This window comes from Artemia sp. Qi Xiang Cuo, chromosome 3 (genome assembly GCF_049724085.1).
Source record: "Artemia sp. Qi Xiang Cuo chromosome 3, ASM4972408v1, whole genome shotgun sequence".
Taxonomy (NCBI): domain Eukaryota; kingdom Metazoa; phylum Arthropoda; class Branchiopoda; order Anostraca; family Artemiidae; genus Artemia; species Artemia sp. Qi Xiang Cuo.
Window position 1 is genome coordinate 5,896,443 of NC_142796.1, and position 19,345 is coordinate 5,915,787.

The following is a 19,345-nucleotide window of genomic DNA, read 5'->3' on the forward strand; positions in this document are numbered from 1 at the left end:
AGATAAAAATGAGATATATATTCAAGTGGTCTTTTTTAAGATGTAGACAAAAGGATACTAGGATACTACCGGCAAACGCCCAAATGTCCACCCTTGACATCCATAGTTCATCCTGGCATAAATATACGATCAATATCAAAGAAGTATATGCACATGGGCGTGGTCAGTTTGATTTAATATGGAGCTCTATAAAAGCAAAAAGTAATAAGAAGTGGGTATCTGTTGTAAAGCTAATTTTAACCAAGCTGCAACTTCTAAGAAATCAGTATGAAGGTAAAGAGGAATTTTAAATTTTATTCATTTCTGTATGTTGTAAATTTTCAAATTGGGTCTAAAGAAGTCTACGTATACATATTTATATAAGTATACGTAGAAATTGTTCAGATCAACCGTTTTGTTAATGTAGAAGAAAAAACGCATCATAATAAAACACTACACTGGAGATTTTCTTCTTGGCAAAATTAAAATATATCATTTGTTGATTCCAGGAAGATCTTTCTTTCAACTTCCAATTATCAGCTCTAAGGCTAAAGTTAAACAGTTGGGACTTCTAAGAAATAAGTAAGATAGTAAAGATTACATTTTTTTTTATGTACCATTGTTCTTCTAGTTGGGTTCAAACTGAGTAAGGGTAGGCCCTCCGTACCACCATTGATATTTATCGGTCATTTTGGCATAGACGTACAATCAATACAATATATATGTATATATATATATATATATATATATATATATATATATATATATATATATATATATATATATATATATATATATATATATATATATATATATATATATATATATATATATATATATATATATATATATATATATATTAACGTGAATGTGGTCAACTTCATTTAATATGGAAGACTCATAAAAAAAGAAGCAAAATTAAGGATGAGTTGAATTATCTCAAATACAAAAAAATATTCTGGAGGGGGAAAAACTAATTTTGCAAATAACAACATAAAATGGGCTGAACTCATTAAGCCCAATAGAGGATAGAATTAAGCCAAATTGACTGGTAGTATCTTCATATTGTATCGATAATAATGTATATAACATAAAAACATGCAATCACAATCACAAATATAGTCACGCAAATATTTTGTGCTTGAGACTGTTAGAGAGGTTAAGTTAACAATCTGTTGACAAATGAGGTTTTGAGGGGCAAAACTCGGTCTCGGAGGAGCAACTGCGTTTCCCACGTCCCGTAGAATTTTTTTCTCTATAAAACAAGGATCAGCTCTAGGGCTGATTTAACACAAAATTCAACTTGAAAAATCAAGTAAAGGTCTTTTTTTATTCATTGTTCTATATTTAATTGTCCAATTATACGTAATTGTTTTTTGAATAAGGCTTCAAAAAACTAAATGTGCTTAGGTGTGCCAATTTTATTCAATTGCGGTTTGTTTCTTTCATAGAAAGCCATAATTATTATTCCTAGTAAATTCTAACTAGTTCAAATTTTAGAAATAAATATCTTTACATTGATTAGAATAGATATAACTGGCTATACCACAAATATCCCAATTGGGTTCTAAAAAGGAAATTTTAGCTAAAATTATGTCTGAAAAGTGGCTATCACAAGCCCAAATGGGTCGAATTCGTACTTTAGCGTCAATAAAACAAAGAAAAACCGAAAACAAACAACAGCGAAAAAAATTATAAAAGGGTCAATGTAAAATAAGTAAAAATGTAAAAAACAATTGAAACTCAAAAATTAAAAGTTCAATACTGAATTAGCAAAATGTCAAAACGAAGAAAAACTCATAAAATTAAAAAGGGAATAAAATAATTTAAACAAAAGCAATTTAGTTATGCTACCAAAAAATAGAAAGCTTGAAACTTGCAAAATGAAACATTACCCATTAAAAATATAAGGTGAAAAGGGTCATAAAGAGGGGGGGTGTGAGGAGATTCATTGATTGAATATGTCAACTACATAAGGGATGGAAGTTTTTCTATATCTTTCAGTGGAAACTTGTATTTGGGCAAGGAGGGTTTTTTTTTGTTGTTTTGTTTTGGGGATTTTTTGTTTTGGGAGGCGGGGACGAAGGGAACAGGGTAGTTGTCCGAGGGTGATGAATGGCATTGTTAGCGAAAGCAAGGAAATTTTTGCTCTCCTTCCTTAAGGGTAACTAGATTGGCTCGCCGAAGAAGGGAAATATAAGGCACTTTACCCTCATGAAAGATAATTCTTAGGCATCTTTTTTGGACTGCCTCTATTCTATCAGACAATTCAATGGAGATGCCAGGATGTCAAACAGGACAGGGGAACTCGAGGGCTGGGCGTACAAATGAGAGGAAAATCCTCAAATAACGCGATTTGGGAGATTTAAATTTTTAAGGAGTTTAAGGAGGGAACATCCGGCATCTGCCCGATTCGAAATATGATTAATATCAAATTGTTCAGGGCCGTGTCGGTTTTACTCACTAAGGACTTCTGAAAAAAAAATAACAATGATCATTAATAAGTCCTAAAGTAAAGTCTATATCAGTTTTAACTCATTTTGAAGCTACGAGAGTAGACATTTTAGCTAGCACAGTTTTTCTTAATGTAGTACAATTTAAAATTCAAAAATTGGCAGGCATTGGTTCCTTCCCCGGTTGTAAGACGTCCCCGAATGGAATGAACAGAGATTATTAGTAATTCTGCTGAGTCTAATCGAAAAAAAAAATTGTACACTTTATAATGATTTAAGTTTCGTCAAGGAAAAGAGTATTTATTAAATTAGGGGTAACTGGATTTTTGTTGATAGGGAGCAGTAAGAGGACTATTTTGAATATTTTTTGGATAGTTTGTTTTGATTGAGGGTAGTAGTGAGGGATAGTGGCGGAGTGGTAGGAAGATGGGGTGGTTTTAGCAAGGGTGTGTTACGGAAATGATATTGTTGAAAGAGTCTGTTTTTTGTTTTGCTCATTGGTTCCTTTTTTTTCTTTCTTTCCTTTTTTTATGGTTTTAATTGTATTAGAGTTGATGAAAGTGGCTAGTATCTTATACTGTACGCTAGCAAAAGCGACAGTTTTTTGTTAAGGGCAGCGTTCGTATTTTGTCAAAATTGTTTTTCTGTCTATGGATCACAGTTTATATAATTATCCAGTAAGCTTATCGCAGATCATTTCTGGTCTTCGTTCTCGGTGCGAACAAAAAGCTCCTCCACCTTATTTCTTCACTTATGGATCAGTGTGTTTGGGTCTATCAATGAGGAATGGTTACAAAGTGCATTATTCGTAATAGGGGGTTTCCACTTGTTTCCGAATGTTTCGCGTCTGACCTGTCTACCCGTGAAAAGATCTGATGCCGCTTATGTTTCTACCTGCAAAAACGTTCTCCGGAGCACTCGCACCCCGGTCCGGGTTTTTATAATGGGTGAGATAGGGAATGATCATACTGGATAATTATATAAACTGTGCTATGGATATAGAAACCTAAACCTTAAAAATTTTTCTGATTGGTTAATCACAAAGTTTGCGCTTGAAACACTGTTTAACTAAACAAATCACGAACGGGGTATATCATTGATTTATTGGACCCCTAGTCGTGCATAATTTTGATTTTGCCCACAAGTATGACTGTAATATGGCCTCGGCATAACTTAAGCCTGAAAAGGAAGGCATTTCAGAAAACCCTTTAATAGGGAGTTGACAGATACAATAGAATATCCAAAAATATTGCATGGATGAAATAACTTTTAAAGGAATATATTCTTTCAATTTCAGGCTTTCATCCTTGCTGCATTTATCGCCGTAGCCGCGTCCCAATCTTACCCCACACCAAGCTACAACACACCTACTTACAAGGACAAATATGAATATAGACCCTACAGCTTTGACTGGACAGTGAAGGATGACCCAAGCTATAACGATTACGGACACCAACAAAACACCGATGCCAGCGGAAACACACAGGGATCATACCGTGTTCTACTTCCTGACGGCCGTGTCCAAACTGTCAGCTACACCGTCACACCTTATGGTGGTTATAATGCAGATGTAACGTATTCAGGTGAATATAATTACAAACCTGCGTATAAAGCACCAGCATACAAAGCTCCAGCATACCCCGCGCCAGCATACAAAGCACCAGCTTACAAAGCTCCAGCATACCCTGCACCAGCATACAAAGCCCCGGCCTATCCATAAGCAGTAAAAATAATACTTAATTGTCAAATTTTATTTTTATACTAAAAAAAATTTACTCAATTGTAATGTCCAAACTATACCTGATTAGGCAATTGATTTCATCAAGCATAAATAAAGCAAGGTGGTAAATATTTACATTGTAAATACCGACTATAAATCCTGGAGTTAGAATTGGTTGAACTGACTCAGATTCTTCAGTCTGAATTTTGAAGTCCTAAGTCTACTCCTACTATTTCAATTTGGAAGGTATAATTCTGGCTTTGACTCAGACTCTTATAATCCTAGGTGACAAAATCTTCCAGAATCGCAACTGTTGATGGGTAACTTTAAGTTTAGTGAATTTTACATATCTTGAATCGCCATATTCAGCGAATTCTTATATATATATATATATATATATATATATATATATATATATATATATATATATATATATATATATATATATATATATATATATATATATATATATATATATATATATATATATATATATATATATATATATATATATATATATATATATATATATATATATATATATATATATATATATATATATATATATATATATATATATATATATATATATATATATATGTATATATGTATATATATGTATATATATATATATATATATATATATATATATATATATATATATATATATATATATATATATATAATATATATATATATATATATATATATATATATATATATATATATATATATATATATATATATATATATATATATATATATATATATATAGTCTCTGTTTAGTCTCCGGATTGATAACATCATCTTTTTGGATCTAGTGAACTTTAAAACCAGCTGTGAAATTGTATTAATTCAGTGCCTTGAGCTATAATATATTCAGTGACCTTGAGGATTATTTCTGCTACGGATTATAATCTAAGGTAAACTTATTGATATGGACTAATTTGCATGTTTGGATTAATACGGTAGCAACAAAGTTCAAATTTTAAGGGAAAGAAAAGGAAGGAAAGAAGGGAAAGAAAAAAGGAAAGAAAGAAAAGGATTATTTGGCTAATAATATAGTTTAATAGCCAAATTTTTCATTATATTTTCGCTGATTAGTGACAGCCTGTGCAGAAGAGAGCGGGAACAAACACAAGAGCCGTATCGGTACCGGCCGGATATTGATTCTTAAACTGCTGGGGAAAGGGGATTTGGGTACCCGCACTTCCCACAGGTTATGTTAGCTGTATCTCGTCAGCATTCTTTCTGTGTAGTTCATATATAATGTTATTGCTGTAACGTGAGCAAGATATTAGTGGAATATGCATATTTGCCTGTTCTAAATTTTCTCCAATTAAATTTTTGTGAAGGAATCGATGATGTGACGATAATTAATCATGCACTGGAATTTTTTGATGATAAAGTCATTAAAGACGCCAAAGCGGAGTTTTGGGGAATAGCAGATCCGAATAAATCTGTTCCAAAGCGGCAGGGTGATCTAGTGTCGCAGAGAAATTTGAAAGATATTTTGGACTTGTTGCATCAATGTGAATCTGATAATACCCTGCTGCCAATTTTTGTTATTGTCTCACCTACTGAAGTGCCGGTTATCCCCGCAGTAGCTTACTCTAGGTGAGTCAGTAAGATTAGCTCCCTAGACCGAGCCCTTAAGCAGATAAACGAAAAAGTGACATCTTATGATCTGAATCTTCCCTCCTTGCCCAGTGCCTCGTTTAAGCCAAATGTAAATCAATCTATTACTACTGTAGTAATCTCTGGAATTTCTCCCGAGCTTAACAATCCTGTGAAACGTCGAGATGCCATTAACTAAATTAAGGGACATCAAGCCGTTCATTCTATAAAGTCGTCAGGCAATAAACTTTTAGTCTAGATTGACCCAGTTACTGCAAAGAACTTTTGTGATGCCGTACCGAATTGTCTGAAGTGCGATGCAAAACTTCAAGAGCGGAAACTCGTTGGAATAGTTAAAGGCATACCGCTAGCTTATGACATCAGTTTGTTCGTGGGGCGTGAAGGAGTTGTAGACGCTAAGCACATCGGTCAGTCCTTGACTGTTAAGATGTTCTTTTACGATGCTGTTGGACTTACAAATGCACTTCGTCTCGGACTTAAGGTAGAATATGAAATTTTCCGAGTATTTGAGTGCCTCCGTCCTCCCCGTTGCTGTTATAAGTGTCAATCACCTGATCATATGAGGGCCAATTGCACCAGCCCTCCCCGCTGTTCCCGCTGCAGCGGTATGCATTTATCGACAAAAGATGCACCATGTTTGGCCGAACCGAAGTGTGCGCTATGTGGTGAAGGCCATGTTGCATTCAGTCTAAAGTGCCGCGTAATCCGAAGTGCCATAGCTAATCGTGCCTCGAATAAGAAATGACTGGAACAGTAACGTTTTCTGTGTGTTCTTTTAACATAAATAGCACCAAAGACAAAGATTATTCAATAAATCAGAAAATGATCGATTTTGACATCGTGTTGCTACAGGAACATGTTTTGCCGGCTGTAAGTGTCAGCTCACTAAACAGAAGTGATGAACATGTAGTTTATACAACCAGTGCCAGACGGACGAGGGGCAGACCTTCCGGAGGGCTTGCATGTATTGTGAGTAATAGACTTTTGTGCTTTTCTCCCCATTGCATACAATCTTGCGATAATTTTATTGCCCTTTGAATTGCAGATCTAGTGACTATCAATACTTACCCACCTAACGTTAAAAAAACAGTTTAGTCACTTAATAAATTCACAAAAATTGTGTCTTCTCTGAAGAATTTCCTTCGGAGTATTGAAAGTCATAGCTATAAGTGGATCATAGTTGGGAGACCTGAATTGTAATATAAATAGAGAGCCAACTCGGTCTGATCTTGTGCTTTAGTCTTTGCCGGATGGATATCAGATAGTAGCCAAGAGTGCAGATTTTTCGTATATTCATAATAGTGGATGTGTGTTTGATATAGACCACTGTGTTTGCTCGGCTGGTGTGATATGCTCGAGTGTCGAGGTTCATGATGAAGAAAGAGATTATGATCACCTCCCCCTCTTTTTTACCGTCTCTGTTTCGCATTCTTCTGGCCTGAATCAGTGTGAATCTTCTGCTCGGGGCGCGAAATGGTATAATTAGAATGAATGGAATAAAACTAACTGAACATCATATATATGTGCTTTGGCAAATCTGCTCTCACATGGGACAGTTACTTAGTATTTACTTTGTATCAGTGTCCCCTGACTTAACATCTCATTACAACTTTATTTTTTCTGTTTTCTGATCGTTGCCTGCCTCAAACAAGCCGAGGCCATAGCTATCCTTGTTTCACGTATTCGTTCGAAAACTAGATGTTCTGTATGGAAAGAGGACCCTCAGTTCAAAATTTTGAAAAATCGGGCAAAAATGTGGCTTCGGATACGGAATGCGTGTGGCCGCCCCACCTCGGGTCATGTATATAATATTAAAAAAAAAAACAAATCTGAATTAAAATCTTACTTGCGAAGCGTCCGATATAAGGGTAAGGAATTTCCGAAAAGTCCTCGGCAATGGAGTGAAGTGCTGAATTCTAGTAAGCTAAACCCGACTGTTTCGTCCAGTTCAATTCCTGGTGATTCATGGGTTAGTCATTACTCGATAATTTTCAGTACAGTAAATTATGCAGTCCATTCCAGGTTTTGTGGATTGCTTGATTCAGTTATTCCGCGTAGACTACGCCAGAAAGATATTATCCCTATTAACGCTGAGTCTGTTGTGAAAAGCATTAAAAAACTAAAATCTAAGTCTATTGATTTGGATGGAATTTGTGTTGAACATTTAAGAAACGATCCTCCCGAGTTGATTAGCCGTCTGCAACTACTTTTTTAGATATGTGTTAGTAGCTCACTAGTGCCCAATTCTTTCCTGTGTGGTACTGTTACCTCTGTTCTGAAGCGAGGGAAGGATCCGCTTAATTGTGGATCCTACCGCCCTATCACTGTAGCGAGTAATTTAAGCAAACTATTTGAATATGTACTGCTCCCATTTATTCAAGATAAGGTGGATTATGACGCAAATCAGTTCGGTTATAAGTCGCGCATAGGATGCCAGCATGCTCACCGTATACTTGTAAAAGTGTTACAAGAAGCACATCGTTTAAAAACAGAAGTTCACTTTTGTGCGTTAGACCTATCTAAAGCTTTCGATACTGTTTGTCACTCTCAGGCATGGTTTTCTCTGGCACGTTTGGGTGTGAATAGTTCAGTTATTTGTGTACTTCGGTTTTGGTACCAGAATTCATTTATTCAATTGAGGCAGGGTTCCCGGGCCTTTGGTAAAATCCCAGTTAGATCTGGGGTCCGTCAGGGTAGTGTGCTTTCACCTCAATTTTTTAAAGCTTGTTTATTGAGTGTTCTTAATATGATGCCGCTTTCTTACTCTTCAGGGTTGTCAAACGTCTCCTATATTGCATATGCGGATGATCTTCTGCTTGTTAGCAGGTCAAAGTTTACATTGATAAAGTCTGTGCTACTTGTATCGCGGCTGTATGGGGAAATCGGATTAAGCCTCAACACTGATAAATGCGAATATTTAGTGTTTAATTCAAAGTCTTAAGCAACGCCGCTTGATTGCGGCGTATTTTCTGTAAAAAGTGTTGAATCTTTCCGATGGCTTGGGATCAATATTTTCAAATCGCTTACTTTATTTCGTTTCCGGGCATTGAGTGATATTAAAGATAAGCTGAAACTGGGGTACGCCAAAATTGTCCCCAACAGGGGAAGATATAACAGAAAAGCATTGGCTAAATTGTACTCGAGTTTTTGTGACCATGCAGTTTTGTTACCAGCTGGCCTTCACATCCTGTTTCGGCCAGGGGATATTAGCGATATTAGAATTATGTATTTTAGATATTGCAAGTTTTTATTGTATCTACCTCGCAGATACAGTAATAGAAAGATGATGCGGATTTTTGGCGCTCCGGATATTGTAAATTGTTTTGCCAGACAAAGTAGCCGTCTTCAAGAGAACATTTATGCTACTTTGGGTGTTAACCACCCACTTTTCCGGGTAGCAACCGTGCATTGAGTGTAATAGTTATTTTTTGTGTTGTTTTTAAATGCATCTTTGTGTTTTTTTTTGTTTGTTTGTTTATTTTTTTTTCTCTTTTCTTGTGTTACTCCACTTCATTTTCTGTATAGTGGGTCAAAAATAAATTATTATTATTATTATATATATATATATATATATATATATATATATATATATATATATATATATATATATATATATATATATATATATATATATATATATATATATATATATAAATGTTATTGACTTCTGTTTCCTAGCATAATGGTTTTAGAAAGAAAGTAGATCCCTTTGGCATATGTAGTTGCACTGTTATTCTATCTACGTTGCTCAAATGACTTCTCAGAATTTAGCCATTTGTTTATATACTTTTTTTCACGCATCAGCGTACAAAGCTGAAATCTGACGCACTCCCTGCAGGGTTGCTACTAGCCAACATGTTTGTGAGGGGGAGCAAGAGATTTTACCGACTGGCTGGTCATTTTCACCGACTGTTTTTGTCAAAAATTAGCATAATATCTGTTTCAAATACAATAAGTAAAATCACTGCGCGAGTCGGTAAAACCGCAGCATTTACCAACCGAGATCCAGATTTTGGTACATATCATGTCACTATTTTAACACTGTTTATTTAACCAAATGGAAGATCGTGGCACTATCTGTAAAATCACAACAGGGGTCGGTAAAACTGCTGCGTTTACCGACCAAGTTCGAAATCTCTGTAGATGACATGTCAGTATTTTCCTGGTCTTTATTGAACCGAACAAAGAATTTTAGCGGCATCTTCTTTTTTTACCAAATGACCAAAACATTGGGGGTTGGGGGGGGCGCTTACCCCCTCTTCTCCCCATACGTGATTGCACTGAGCTCCCTGGTACTTGAAGGTTGCCAAAGGCAAAGTCAGAGGTTTGGGAGAGAAAAGACTAGCACTTATTGGTCAAAAGACAAAATTTTTGACACCATTGAACACCCTTGTTGGTGGCTTGCAAAAAAAAGATAGAAAATTATCAAAACACATGCTGTCTGTAGTCTATTGCAAATTAAGACGTTAGTGTCTTTGAACGCAGGAATACCATCGATAATACATTGCTGACCAAACAAATATAAGTTTTGTTGGAAATGGCCCCAGCAACGAAAAGGAAATTATCAATAGCATACTTTTTCATGATGGTCGAACCGGTACTAAAAGTCCAAATTACTAATTGCTTATTATATTACTAATTATATTACTAATTACTATAATATTACCAAATTACTCATTGCTTATAATGATCAGATGCTTATTTACACTCACAGTATAAAGATATAGCAGTAAGTTTACCGCAGATAATTTCTGGCTCTTCATTCTCGGTGCGAACAAACAGCTCCTCCCACTTATTCTTGCATTAGCGCGTACAAACAGCTCCTCTCGTTTGATCTGCCATCAGTGGTCCAATTACCCAGGAACACGTATTTTGGCAGAAACTTTCTCAAAATACCTTTGAAACCAACTTGAGACTTCGAAACATAATTTTAATTCCTAAAAAATCTAATAATAACATTGCACTACTAATTACCGATTTTCATATATGTATTGGATTAAATTAATTTAAAATTAGTTTCTTCAAAATTTAGTGGTTCAACGTTGAAGCCAAGTTTTGCGTTCAAGAGAAAACTGACTTGTCTACCGGTGAAAAGATCTAATGTCGCTTATGTTTATACGTTCTCTGGAGCACTCGCACCTCGGTCCGGGTTTTTATAATGGGTGATATAGGGAAAGATCACACTGCCTATAATTTATATACTGTGTTTATACTATAGGACAAAATTTTTGAGAAAAACAAGTAAATTTATGCTAAACTTAATTTCATTCCATTTTATTTTATGGAAATTTTCTTCAATTGGCTATGATAAAAAACTGCAGAGCCAGAAATGACTGACTTAAAAATTTTGATTAGTACTTGCAATGTCCGGTTCATAGCTGCCATGTCAAATGGATTTATAGTTTGTAATATCTAACTGCTAAATCACTCACTTAACATCCAGCTTCAAAAAGTTTCTAAGACAATTATGTTCACTCAGCGAAATCAACATCATCTTAACTCACTGCAAAGCACATTGATTGATTATATCTGGTTATTAGTTACGATATTAAAAATTATATCAAGTAAGATAATATTTATGCTTAAGAACCTATCATAAGCTGTAGTAAAGCCAAATTTGTTTGAAATTGATAACTTTTATCCCGTTTTATCTTTATTACCACAACTGCCTGCATAACCTTCGCATTCATATCACGTGAACGAAAACAAATTATACCTTTAAAGCATAGTTAATTGTTAGTTCTATGCAAAATTTTTTGTCTCAAGCTGCTGTGAAGAGGGTTAAGTTTTCCTACAAATACGATTTCGAATGAGGATGGACTAATAATCTATAGTAATCCAAAAAGATCAATAGAGTTATCTCGGCAGGAGTGATTTTGCCATTAAATAAAGAGGAATTCTGTAATCTATAAAAAAAGTAAACAAGAAAATAAAAGTAAAAATAATCAACAAAAGTAAACAAAGAGAAAACGCTGAAAAGAGTGGAGCTGTGACGATTTACATACACAAAAATGGTGATCATAGCAATATACGAACATATAGCATAGCAATATAAGTTAAATGAAAAATGTTGTACAGCCTCAATCCTAGAACTTGTAATGAAAGAAAGGTTTAACTGACTAATTCATATTTTTATAGATAAAGGAGAGTAGGCTGCCAAAAATTGTACCTTTTTAAAATTCAGCAGAAGCAAGTCTTGAGTGGGTTAGCCTTTTCAGTGTGCCAGTCCCTTTAAATATAGGTAAATCTTGGAATTAGAGGTTTTGATGTCAATCGGTTAAAAATTCAAATATGAGAATGGTAAGATAGCGACAATTTTAAATTAGTGCTGTATAGGATATCCGCGCAAACTAACATAGGACCAGCTAGAAAAATGGAGGTATTCATTTTTCTTTAGATCACCACCCAAGGGAAAAATGCTAAAACCTGATAATATATGGACAATTAGATTACAAGTGAAAAAACACAAGTTTTCTGGAATTGCAGACTGGAAAGCTCTAACAAACGTCTTCTTTGTTATCAAATATTATATTTTTCCCAAAAAGACATATTTTTATGTGTGTGTGCACCATAGTATAATTTTTCTTTGGCGATGTTGGTTGATGTTTTAAAACTGAAGCTCATGACTTGTTAATTTAACAAGGGATGAATGATATTCCTAAGGATAAACTGTAATGTAACCACTGGAGCTTTATTTTAGAGTAAAAAGATAAATTTGAAGTAAGTGAGTATTGATTCTGAGTATTGTTAACTTTGCTGATAGGTCTAATTTAGATTCTTGGCTGGTTAATTATTGCTGTAGTCCTGGTGGCTACTACCTAATCTAGGCTGTGCTTGGGAATTATTTTCAAGTAAAAAATGCTAAGTTCAGAATAGGCACTTTTACCTTAATTATAAGAAATAAGGTCCATGCTGGATCTGTTCTGCTGTGCATCAACAATATTAATTTGGAATGTCAGTGTGAAATGGGCCCAGTGATGTTGCATTAGCTGGCAGATAAGAGTGATAGACAGTCCCAATTATATTTCAATGGCTTGTAGTTCCATTCTTTGTCAAGTCTTAACTTGAAGGAGGCACTAGTAGGCGCAGTCACTGTTTTGTCTTGGAGGTTGTTCCAGTTGTTGGAAATATGCTCAGTAAAAAAGTTTTGGCATATTCTCATCTTCACTCTTTCCTTTGCTAGCTTCTATGAGTTTCGTCTAGTATTGTGTTGACCTGTATGTTTTGTGAGGAGGGTGTTGTTTGGTTGGCTATTATATTTGTAGGTCAGCAGCAGGTAAATTTTTTGTTATTCATATTATCGACTCACAAATAAAGTAAACATACCACTTGATGCCTTTTTCTATGCTCTTTCCAAATATAATAATTACTTTTGTCAGAAATGAATTTTACCCCCACCCTTATATATACCAATTCAGGGTATATATTTGCACATTAGGGGTGTGGGGTGAAATTTCAAATTTACCTCTCATTTACATCAGAAAAAAAATTACCCCCACCCCCTTAATGTGCAAATATATACCCTGAGTTAGTATATATATATAGGTGGGGTTAAAGCTCATTTCTGACAAAAATGATTATTATATTTGGAATGAGCATAAAAAAGGGCATTGAGAGGTATGTTTACTTTATTTGTAAGTCAATAAAATGAATAATGAAAAATTTACCAGCATCATATCACATCTGCAATGTCTGAAGACCAGCATTGGTAGTTTTAGGTGCTCTAGTCTCTTATCACACTCCATATTTTGCAGACCTGTGATGCATTTGGTGGCACATCTTACCTTAAATTACCTTAAATCGCACTAGCCAGCGATAAGGACAAATCCTGTAGACGCCGGTCAATGATGATGGTGGCTCAGCTCATCGGGCGCATCCCAAACTGTGCACCATGGCTTGCTGCACCAATCTCTGTCAACAGCTGACTTGAAGGCTTCAGTATTAGGGACATGACTGCATTCTGGCTAAGGGAATTCCATAAGCCAACCACACGGTTGGAGAAAAATTTGTTTCGCAGCCTGGTATTAGCGCATTTCCGGTAGAGCTTTAGGGGGTGCCCTCTTGTTCTTGACAAACTATCTAACTGGAATAAGTCAGGGATGATATCATGGTTGCAGATCAATTTGAATGTCATCAATACATCTCCTCGCTTACGTCGGTATGTGAGAGATGGTATTTTGAGCCTCTGGAGTCTGGTAGAATATGGCAAATTTTGAAAACCCCTTATGCATTTTGTTGCTCTCCGCTGCACCAATTCCAGACTCGATTGGTCAAGCTTGTTAACTGGCGTGGCAATGGACATCCCAAATTCTAATTTTGGTCAGATCAGGCCCTTTAGGAGCTTAGTAATCACTGCTGGAGATCTACTGCAGAACATTATCTTTATTATACCGAGAGTTTGGTTGGCTTTGGCTACTGCAGACTGCGTGTGTAAGTTGAATTTGAGCTTGTTATCAACCAAGACTCCCAGATCTTTTTCGCAGTGACTGGTTGTAAGTGGCTGTTTAAAACCACAATTGGATTCCATAAAATACTGGCTGAGAGGGTTGTTTGCTCCAAAGTGTATGACCTTGCATTTCTGTATATTAAATTCTAGTCGCCAGGTTTTTGCCCACATTGAGAGTGCGTCGAGATCTGCCTGGATGTCTTTGGTACTTTGGGGCTCATAAATCGGACCGATTATTTTGGAATCATCAGCATATAAGCAAATCTTATTCTTTATGATTGAAGATGCATCATTAATATAGATGTTGAATAGAGTTGGGCCCAAAACCGTGCCTTGGGGTACTCCGCTTTCTACATCTGCTGATTCTGAGAAGAAAATTGATCCACCATCCCCAAATACTCTTACCACCTGCTTCCTGTTGGTAAGAAATTGCATCGTCCAATTTATGACTTCATCGTGGAGGCCTATTGCATGAAGTTTAGAATTTAGCCTCCTATGACATACTTTATCAAATGCTTTCGCTAAGTCTAATAATATCATATCAACTGGGGATCCCGTGTCCATAAGTTCTGTGACATGCTCGTAAGCATCAATGAGGTTAGTATCAACTGATCGACTGGGGCGGAAGCCATGCTGGATCTTTGAACTCCTTCAGTTATTCTGGTGTCATGCTTGTAGGAGAGGGAGGTCAGGCATGTTCCAAAGCAAAAGAATGGCCTAACAATAGCCTTGTAAAGTCTCAGGAAGACAGTACAGGAGTGGCTGGTGATAGTGCATTTCAGCAGGCCTAGACTTAAATTAGTTTTCAACACAACATGTTGCCAATGCCCATGGAACTTTGGCTGCTCATCAACAAGTACTCCAAGTCTTGTTCTTCATGACTGTTTTGTAGCTGAATATCAGACTGCAACTTTTGATCATGCATGGTATACTCGTGGTGAGGATTGTTAATGCCAAAATGGAGGACACTGCATTTATTCATGTTAAACTTGAGCAGCCATTCACTGGTCCACTTCTGGATTCTCTGGAGGTCTGATTGCAGGCTTTTTTGAATGGCTGGTCCAAAAAGCTTGAAGTCAGCAGCATAAAGCATGATGTTATTTGTGGCTTCCTTTGTCATATCATTTATGTAAATGAGGAAGAGGGTGGGGCCTAATATGGTACCCTGAGGAACTCCACTGACAACATCACATGGTTTGGAGAATGGTTTATCACCATTATTGGTGAAAAGTTGGACCTGCTGCTCTCAGTCTGTCAGGAAATTCATCACTCATTCTACTACATCATTGTGGATGCCAACTGCCAATAACTTGGCCCTAAGGCATCTATTGGGCACCTTGTCAAACATTTTGGTGAAGTCAAGCAAAATAAGGTCAACAGGTAATTCCCTCTCCCAAAGGTCAGTGATGATATTGTAGGTTTCAAGTAAGTTGGTCTCAACTGACTTTCTAGGAAGGAAGCCATGCTGTTGGACAGAAGATGTGTTAGAATTTCAGCATTCACAATGCTGAAATTCTAACTTTTTGGTTTCATTATTTTGAAGAAAAATTGTAGGTTATTGTTTTTTTCCCTTAGCAATGAGCTCCAATTTTTGAAGTCCAAGGATGGAATAGAAAAGGGCTAAGATACTCCAAGGTAAAATTCTAGATCAGGGGCTTTTATAATAAAATTCTACTTTAGCTGCTTTTGGCTATCGTTGAAAGGGGTTAGGTTAGGAAAATAGAATTTTCAGGGATGGGTCCAAGGCTGTATCCAGAGGGGGGGGGTAGGGAGGTTTGAACCCCCTTCAATATCCAATCAAAATTTTGAGATTTTGCCATTTTGTTCAATGTAGTTGAAAGTTCTGGAAATTAGGTCTTTGAGGATGACAACCCCCATCCACAGCCCTCAGGGCAAGGGTTGTAAGTTATGCCCTGGAGGCATATAAGGTTTTATAGAAAGCATTGTCATAGAAACTTCAAAAAAGAATCATTTGATTGGAAATTGAAATGGCTAGTGCCCTTTTTAATAGTCAAAAGTGATTCAAAGGCAACTAACACCCCTTCAACACCCACCATGTATCCAAACACATCCAATCAAAATTTTGAGATACGCATTTTGTTCAAAGTAGTTGAAAGGTCCAGAAATTATATCTTTGAGGATGACACTCCCCCCACAGCCCTCAGGGTAAAGGTTGTAAGTTATGTCCTGGGGGCATATAAGGTTTTTATAGAAAGCGTTGTCATAGACACTTGTAAAAGAGCTCATTTGATTGGAAATTCAAAGGGCTAGTGCCCTTTTTGATAGTTGAAAGTGATTTGAGGGCAACTAACCCCCTCTCACGCCCACCTTTTCCCCAAACGCATCCAATCAAACTTTTTAGATAGCTATTTTGTTCAATGTAGTTAAAAGTTTTAGAAATTAGGTCTTTGAGGATGATAACCCCCTCAGGGCAAGGGTTGTAAGTTATACCCTGGAGGCATATATGGTTTTATAGTTTTATAGGCATGACCCCTTTCTGGAATTTATTGGCAAACCGTGAAAAGTCTAAAATCCACTCTATATTTTTCCGTTTTGCAAAGTACCTACTAAAATTGCAACCTTGGACAAAAAATAGATTTCTGATTTGGTGCTATAACCTAGCGGACCCAAATCTAGCTGTTCAGACACTTATTAGCCGGCAAAAAAAACCCCAGCAATTCTAAAGCACGAGTGGGCAAGTTTGCTTTTTTTATTTTCCCTTTTATTTCCCTTTTTATTTTTTTATTTCTTTTTTTTCTTTTTTTTTCTCCTTTCAAAAGTTTGTTTGTTTGTTGCTATTTTAGAATAAGTTGTTGTTTATGTTGTTATCTTTGAGTATGATATCTTTAAGTTTAAACTTTTCGTACTATTTTGTATACTATTTAAGAAGTTGTTGCTTTTGTTGTTATTATTATCGTTTTGTTCCCTCTTTTTGTATTTTTGTATACTCTTTCATTGTACATTTATTGTATACGACGGGTTTTCAATATATATTATTATATTATTATATTGTCATAGAAACTTCAAAAAAGAATCATTTGATTGGAAATTGAAATGGCTAGTGCCCTTTTTAAGAGTCAAAAGTAATTGGAAGGCAACTAACACCCCTTCAACACCCACCATGTATCCAAACACATCCAATCAAAATTTTGAGATACCCATTTTGTTCAAAGTAGTTGAAATGTCTGGAAATTATATCTTTGAGGATAACACTCCCCTCACATCTCTCGGGGTAAAGGTTTAAGTTATGCCTTGGGGGCATATAAGGTTTTTCTTGAAAGCTTTTTCGTAGAAACATGAAAAAGGGCTCATTCGATTGGAAATTGAAAGGGCTAGTACCGTAAAACCACCATACAAGGGACACTTTTTTTGTGTTTTTTGTTAATTTCTTGTCAAGTATTCATCGTAGAACAATGAAAGTTATGCCATTGGATACATCTAAATGAGAGGAAAACTAGAGCAGAGTCCGCAATTTTTTTATCATATCAGTTTTTTTTAGTTTTTTTCTTAAGAGGTGTCCCTTGATTGGGCCCAGTTTCCAATCTAGGGACAGTAACTTGAATCACATTGTTAGACCTTGTTTTTGCTGTGTAAATTATCAAGGGACACTCAATATGTTTTAAAAAAAAGGTTTATTTTCATTTACAGGAGCAATATATGGCACTATTGCTTATAGACTACACTTTTAGACCACAAGGTTCTTCCAAAACAACTTCAAGTTTCTTCCAAAACAACTTAAAAAAAATCAGTTAAATGTGGTGAATCACATAAATTAAGATATCTTATGCACTTTGAATCACAAATTATGTTAGGCACTGATCTAGTTAATTGGAAAACTTCCAATATTTTGGAACTTCAGAGCCCCTCTATGAGTCAACTCTGGAGGCTGGAGAAATTTTATAATGTCAGACTTACTGAACGTGGCCTTGTCCTCCTCTGCCGGGAATGCAAAGTAAGGCAAGGTGGTCTTCCTTACAAATTTGGCCATGACTTTCCCATGCTGCACTTCACTTACTCTCCCAATGTAAAGCTTCTGGCTTTTGTTCTTCCGAGTGTCACTGGGATCCTGGAAGCTCACTATAACCCAGGATCCAATAGTCAATTTGGTGTCTCTTTCTGGTTCTTCTCTGTCAACTTCTGGTTCTGTGCCTGAGTCAGAAGAACTTGAGCCTTGCAAATTGCAATCCTCAAGTTCAGCACTGGTGCTGCAGTCTTTGTTAAAATAGGTCACTAGGTCGTCATCATTTTCTTTGCTTGAATTGCTTGTCTTTATAACTTTGTTTCTGATTTGTGCCAAGCTTGTTCGGCTGATTTTCTGACCATACACACCAGTTTTCTTTCTTCTAGGATTAGCCGTTTTCTTCTCTTTGGCAGAACGTGACTGTGTGTTAGGTGGGAGACCGACTGGTGTGTCTACTGACATTGAGCACTCGGAACCTGATTCTTCAGATGACTGTTCCCCGGTTGTGTCAGTATCCCTTCCTCTGACACTCCGGCCGGCAGGCACCGTTAGCCTTTTTTTTCTGCCACAGCCTGCTGCCAAACCCAAGGGATCCTCAGAACCAAACCTGATTTCTCTGAGATAAGAAACAAGACTGTCTTGAAGTTCACCGCAGTTTTCATCAGTCGGGTCACCAGGTGGCAGACAAGCAAGCACTATTTCTGGCTTAAACGGATAGATCCCGCACTTTTCAAAACCAGCTCTGAGGTTTGCTGGAGCATTTACTTCAATTGACCTGAGAAGAGTGTTCAGCAGTTTCAGAAACTGAGTTTTTTCCATGGCACTTAAATTTCTTCCTTGTCCCATCTTTCACTTGTCTAGAATTTCTCTCCACTTTCGTTTGAAAGGAGCAAAAAATGCAACATCAAGTGGCTGTAGAAGATGAGTTGCGTTTGGTGCAAGGAACTTGAAAAGAATGTTGTTTTCCTCACATAATCTGACTACTTCTGGGGGCAGCTGGGATGAGAGATTGTCACCAATAAGTACTTTTTTCCCAGATAGCCGACGACAGTAGGGCAAAATAATCTTTTTGAAGTAATCTTTTAAAGTGACGCCGTCAAACCAACCAGACTTTGTTCTGTTGTACCTTGCACCGGTTGGGCTGCCGA

The 19,345-nt window shown here is 36.3% G+C and overlaps 2 protein-coding genes across 3 annotated transcripts in view; both read left to right on the forward strand.

The window, feature by feature from the left end:
- The first annotated feature begins 205 nt into the window (after positions 1–205).
- LOC148953694 (uncharacterized) lies at positions 206–4,200 on the forward strand. The gene is made up of 2 exons (XM_089086787.1): positions 206–273; positions 3,730–4,200. The coding sequence occupies exons 1-2, from the start codon at positions 268–270 to the stop codon at positions 4,150–4,152; spliced, it is 429 nt and encodes a 142-aa protein (XP_088942913.1). The 5' UTR covers positions 206–267; the 3' UTR covers positions 4,153–4,200.
- Positions 4,201–12,396: 8,196 nt separating this feature from the next.
- The window catches only part of BORCS7 (BLOC-1 related complex subunit 7), a 70,840-nt gene continuing 63,891 nt past the window's right edge, over positions 12,397–19,345 (forward strand). The window contains exon 1 of one of the 2 annotated variants that reach the window (XM_089108436.1): positions 12,397–12,510. The gene's annotated coding sequence lies outside the window, so the exon portion shown is untranslated. Of the gene's footprint in view, positions 12,515–19,345 lie in introns of both variants that reach the window. The other variant, XM_089108437.1, reaches the window with a different exon arrangement.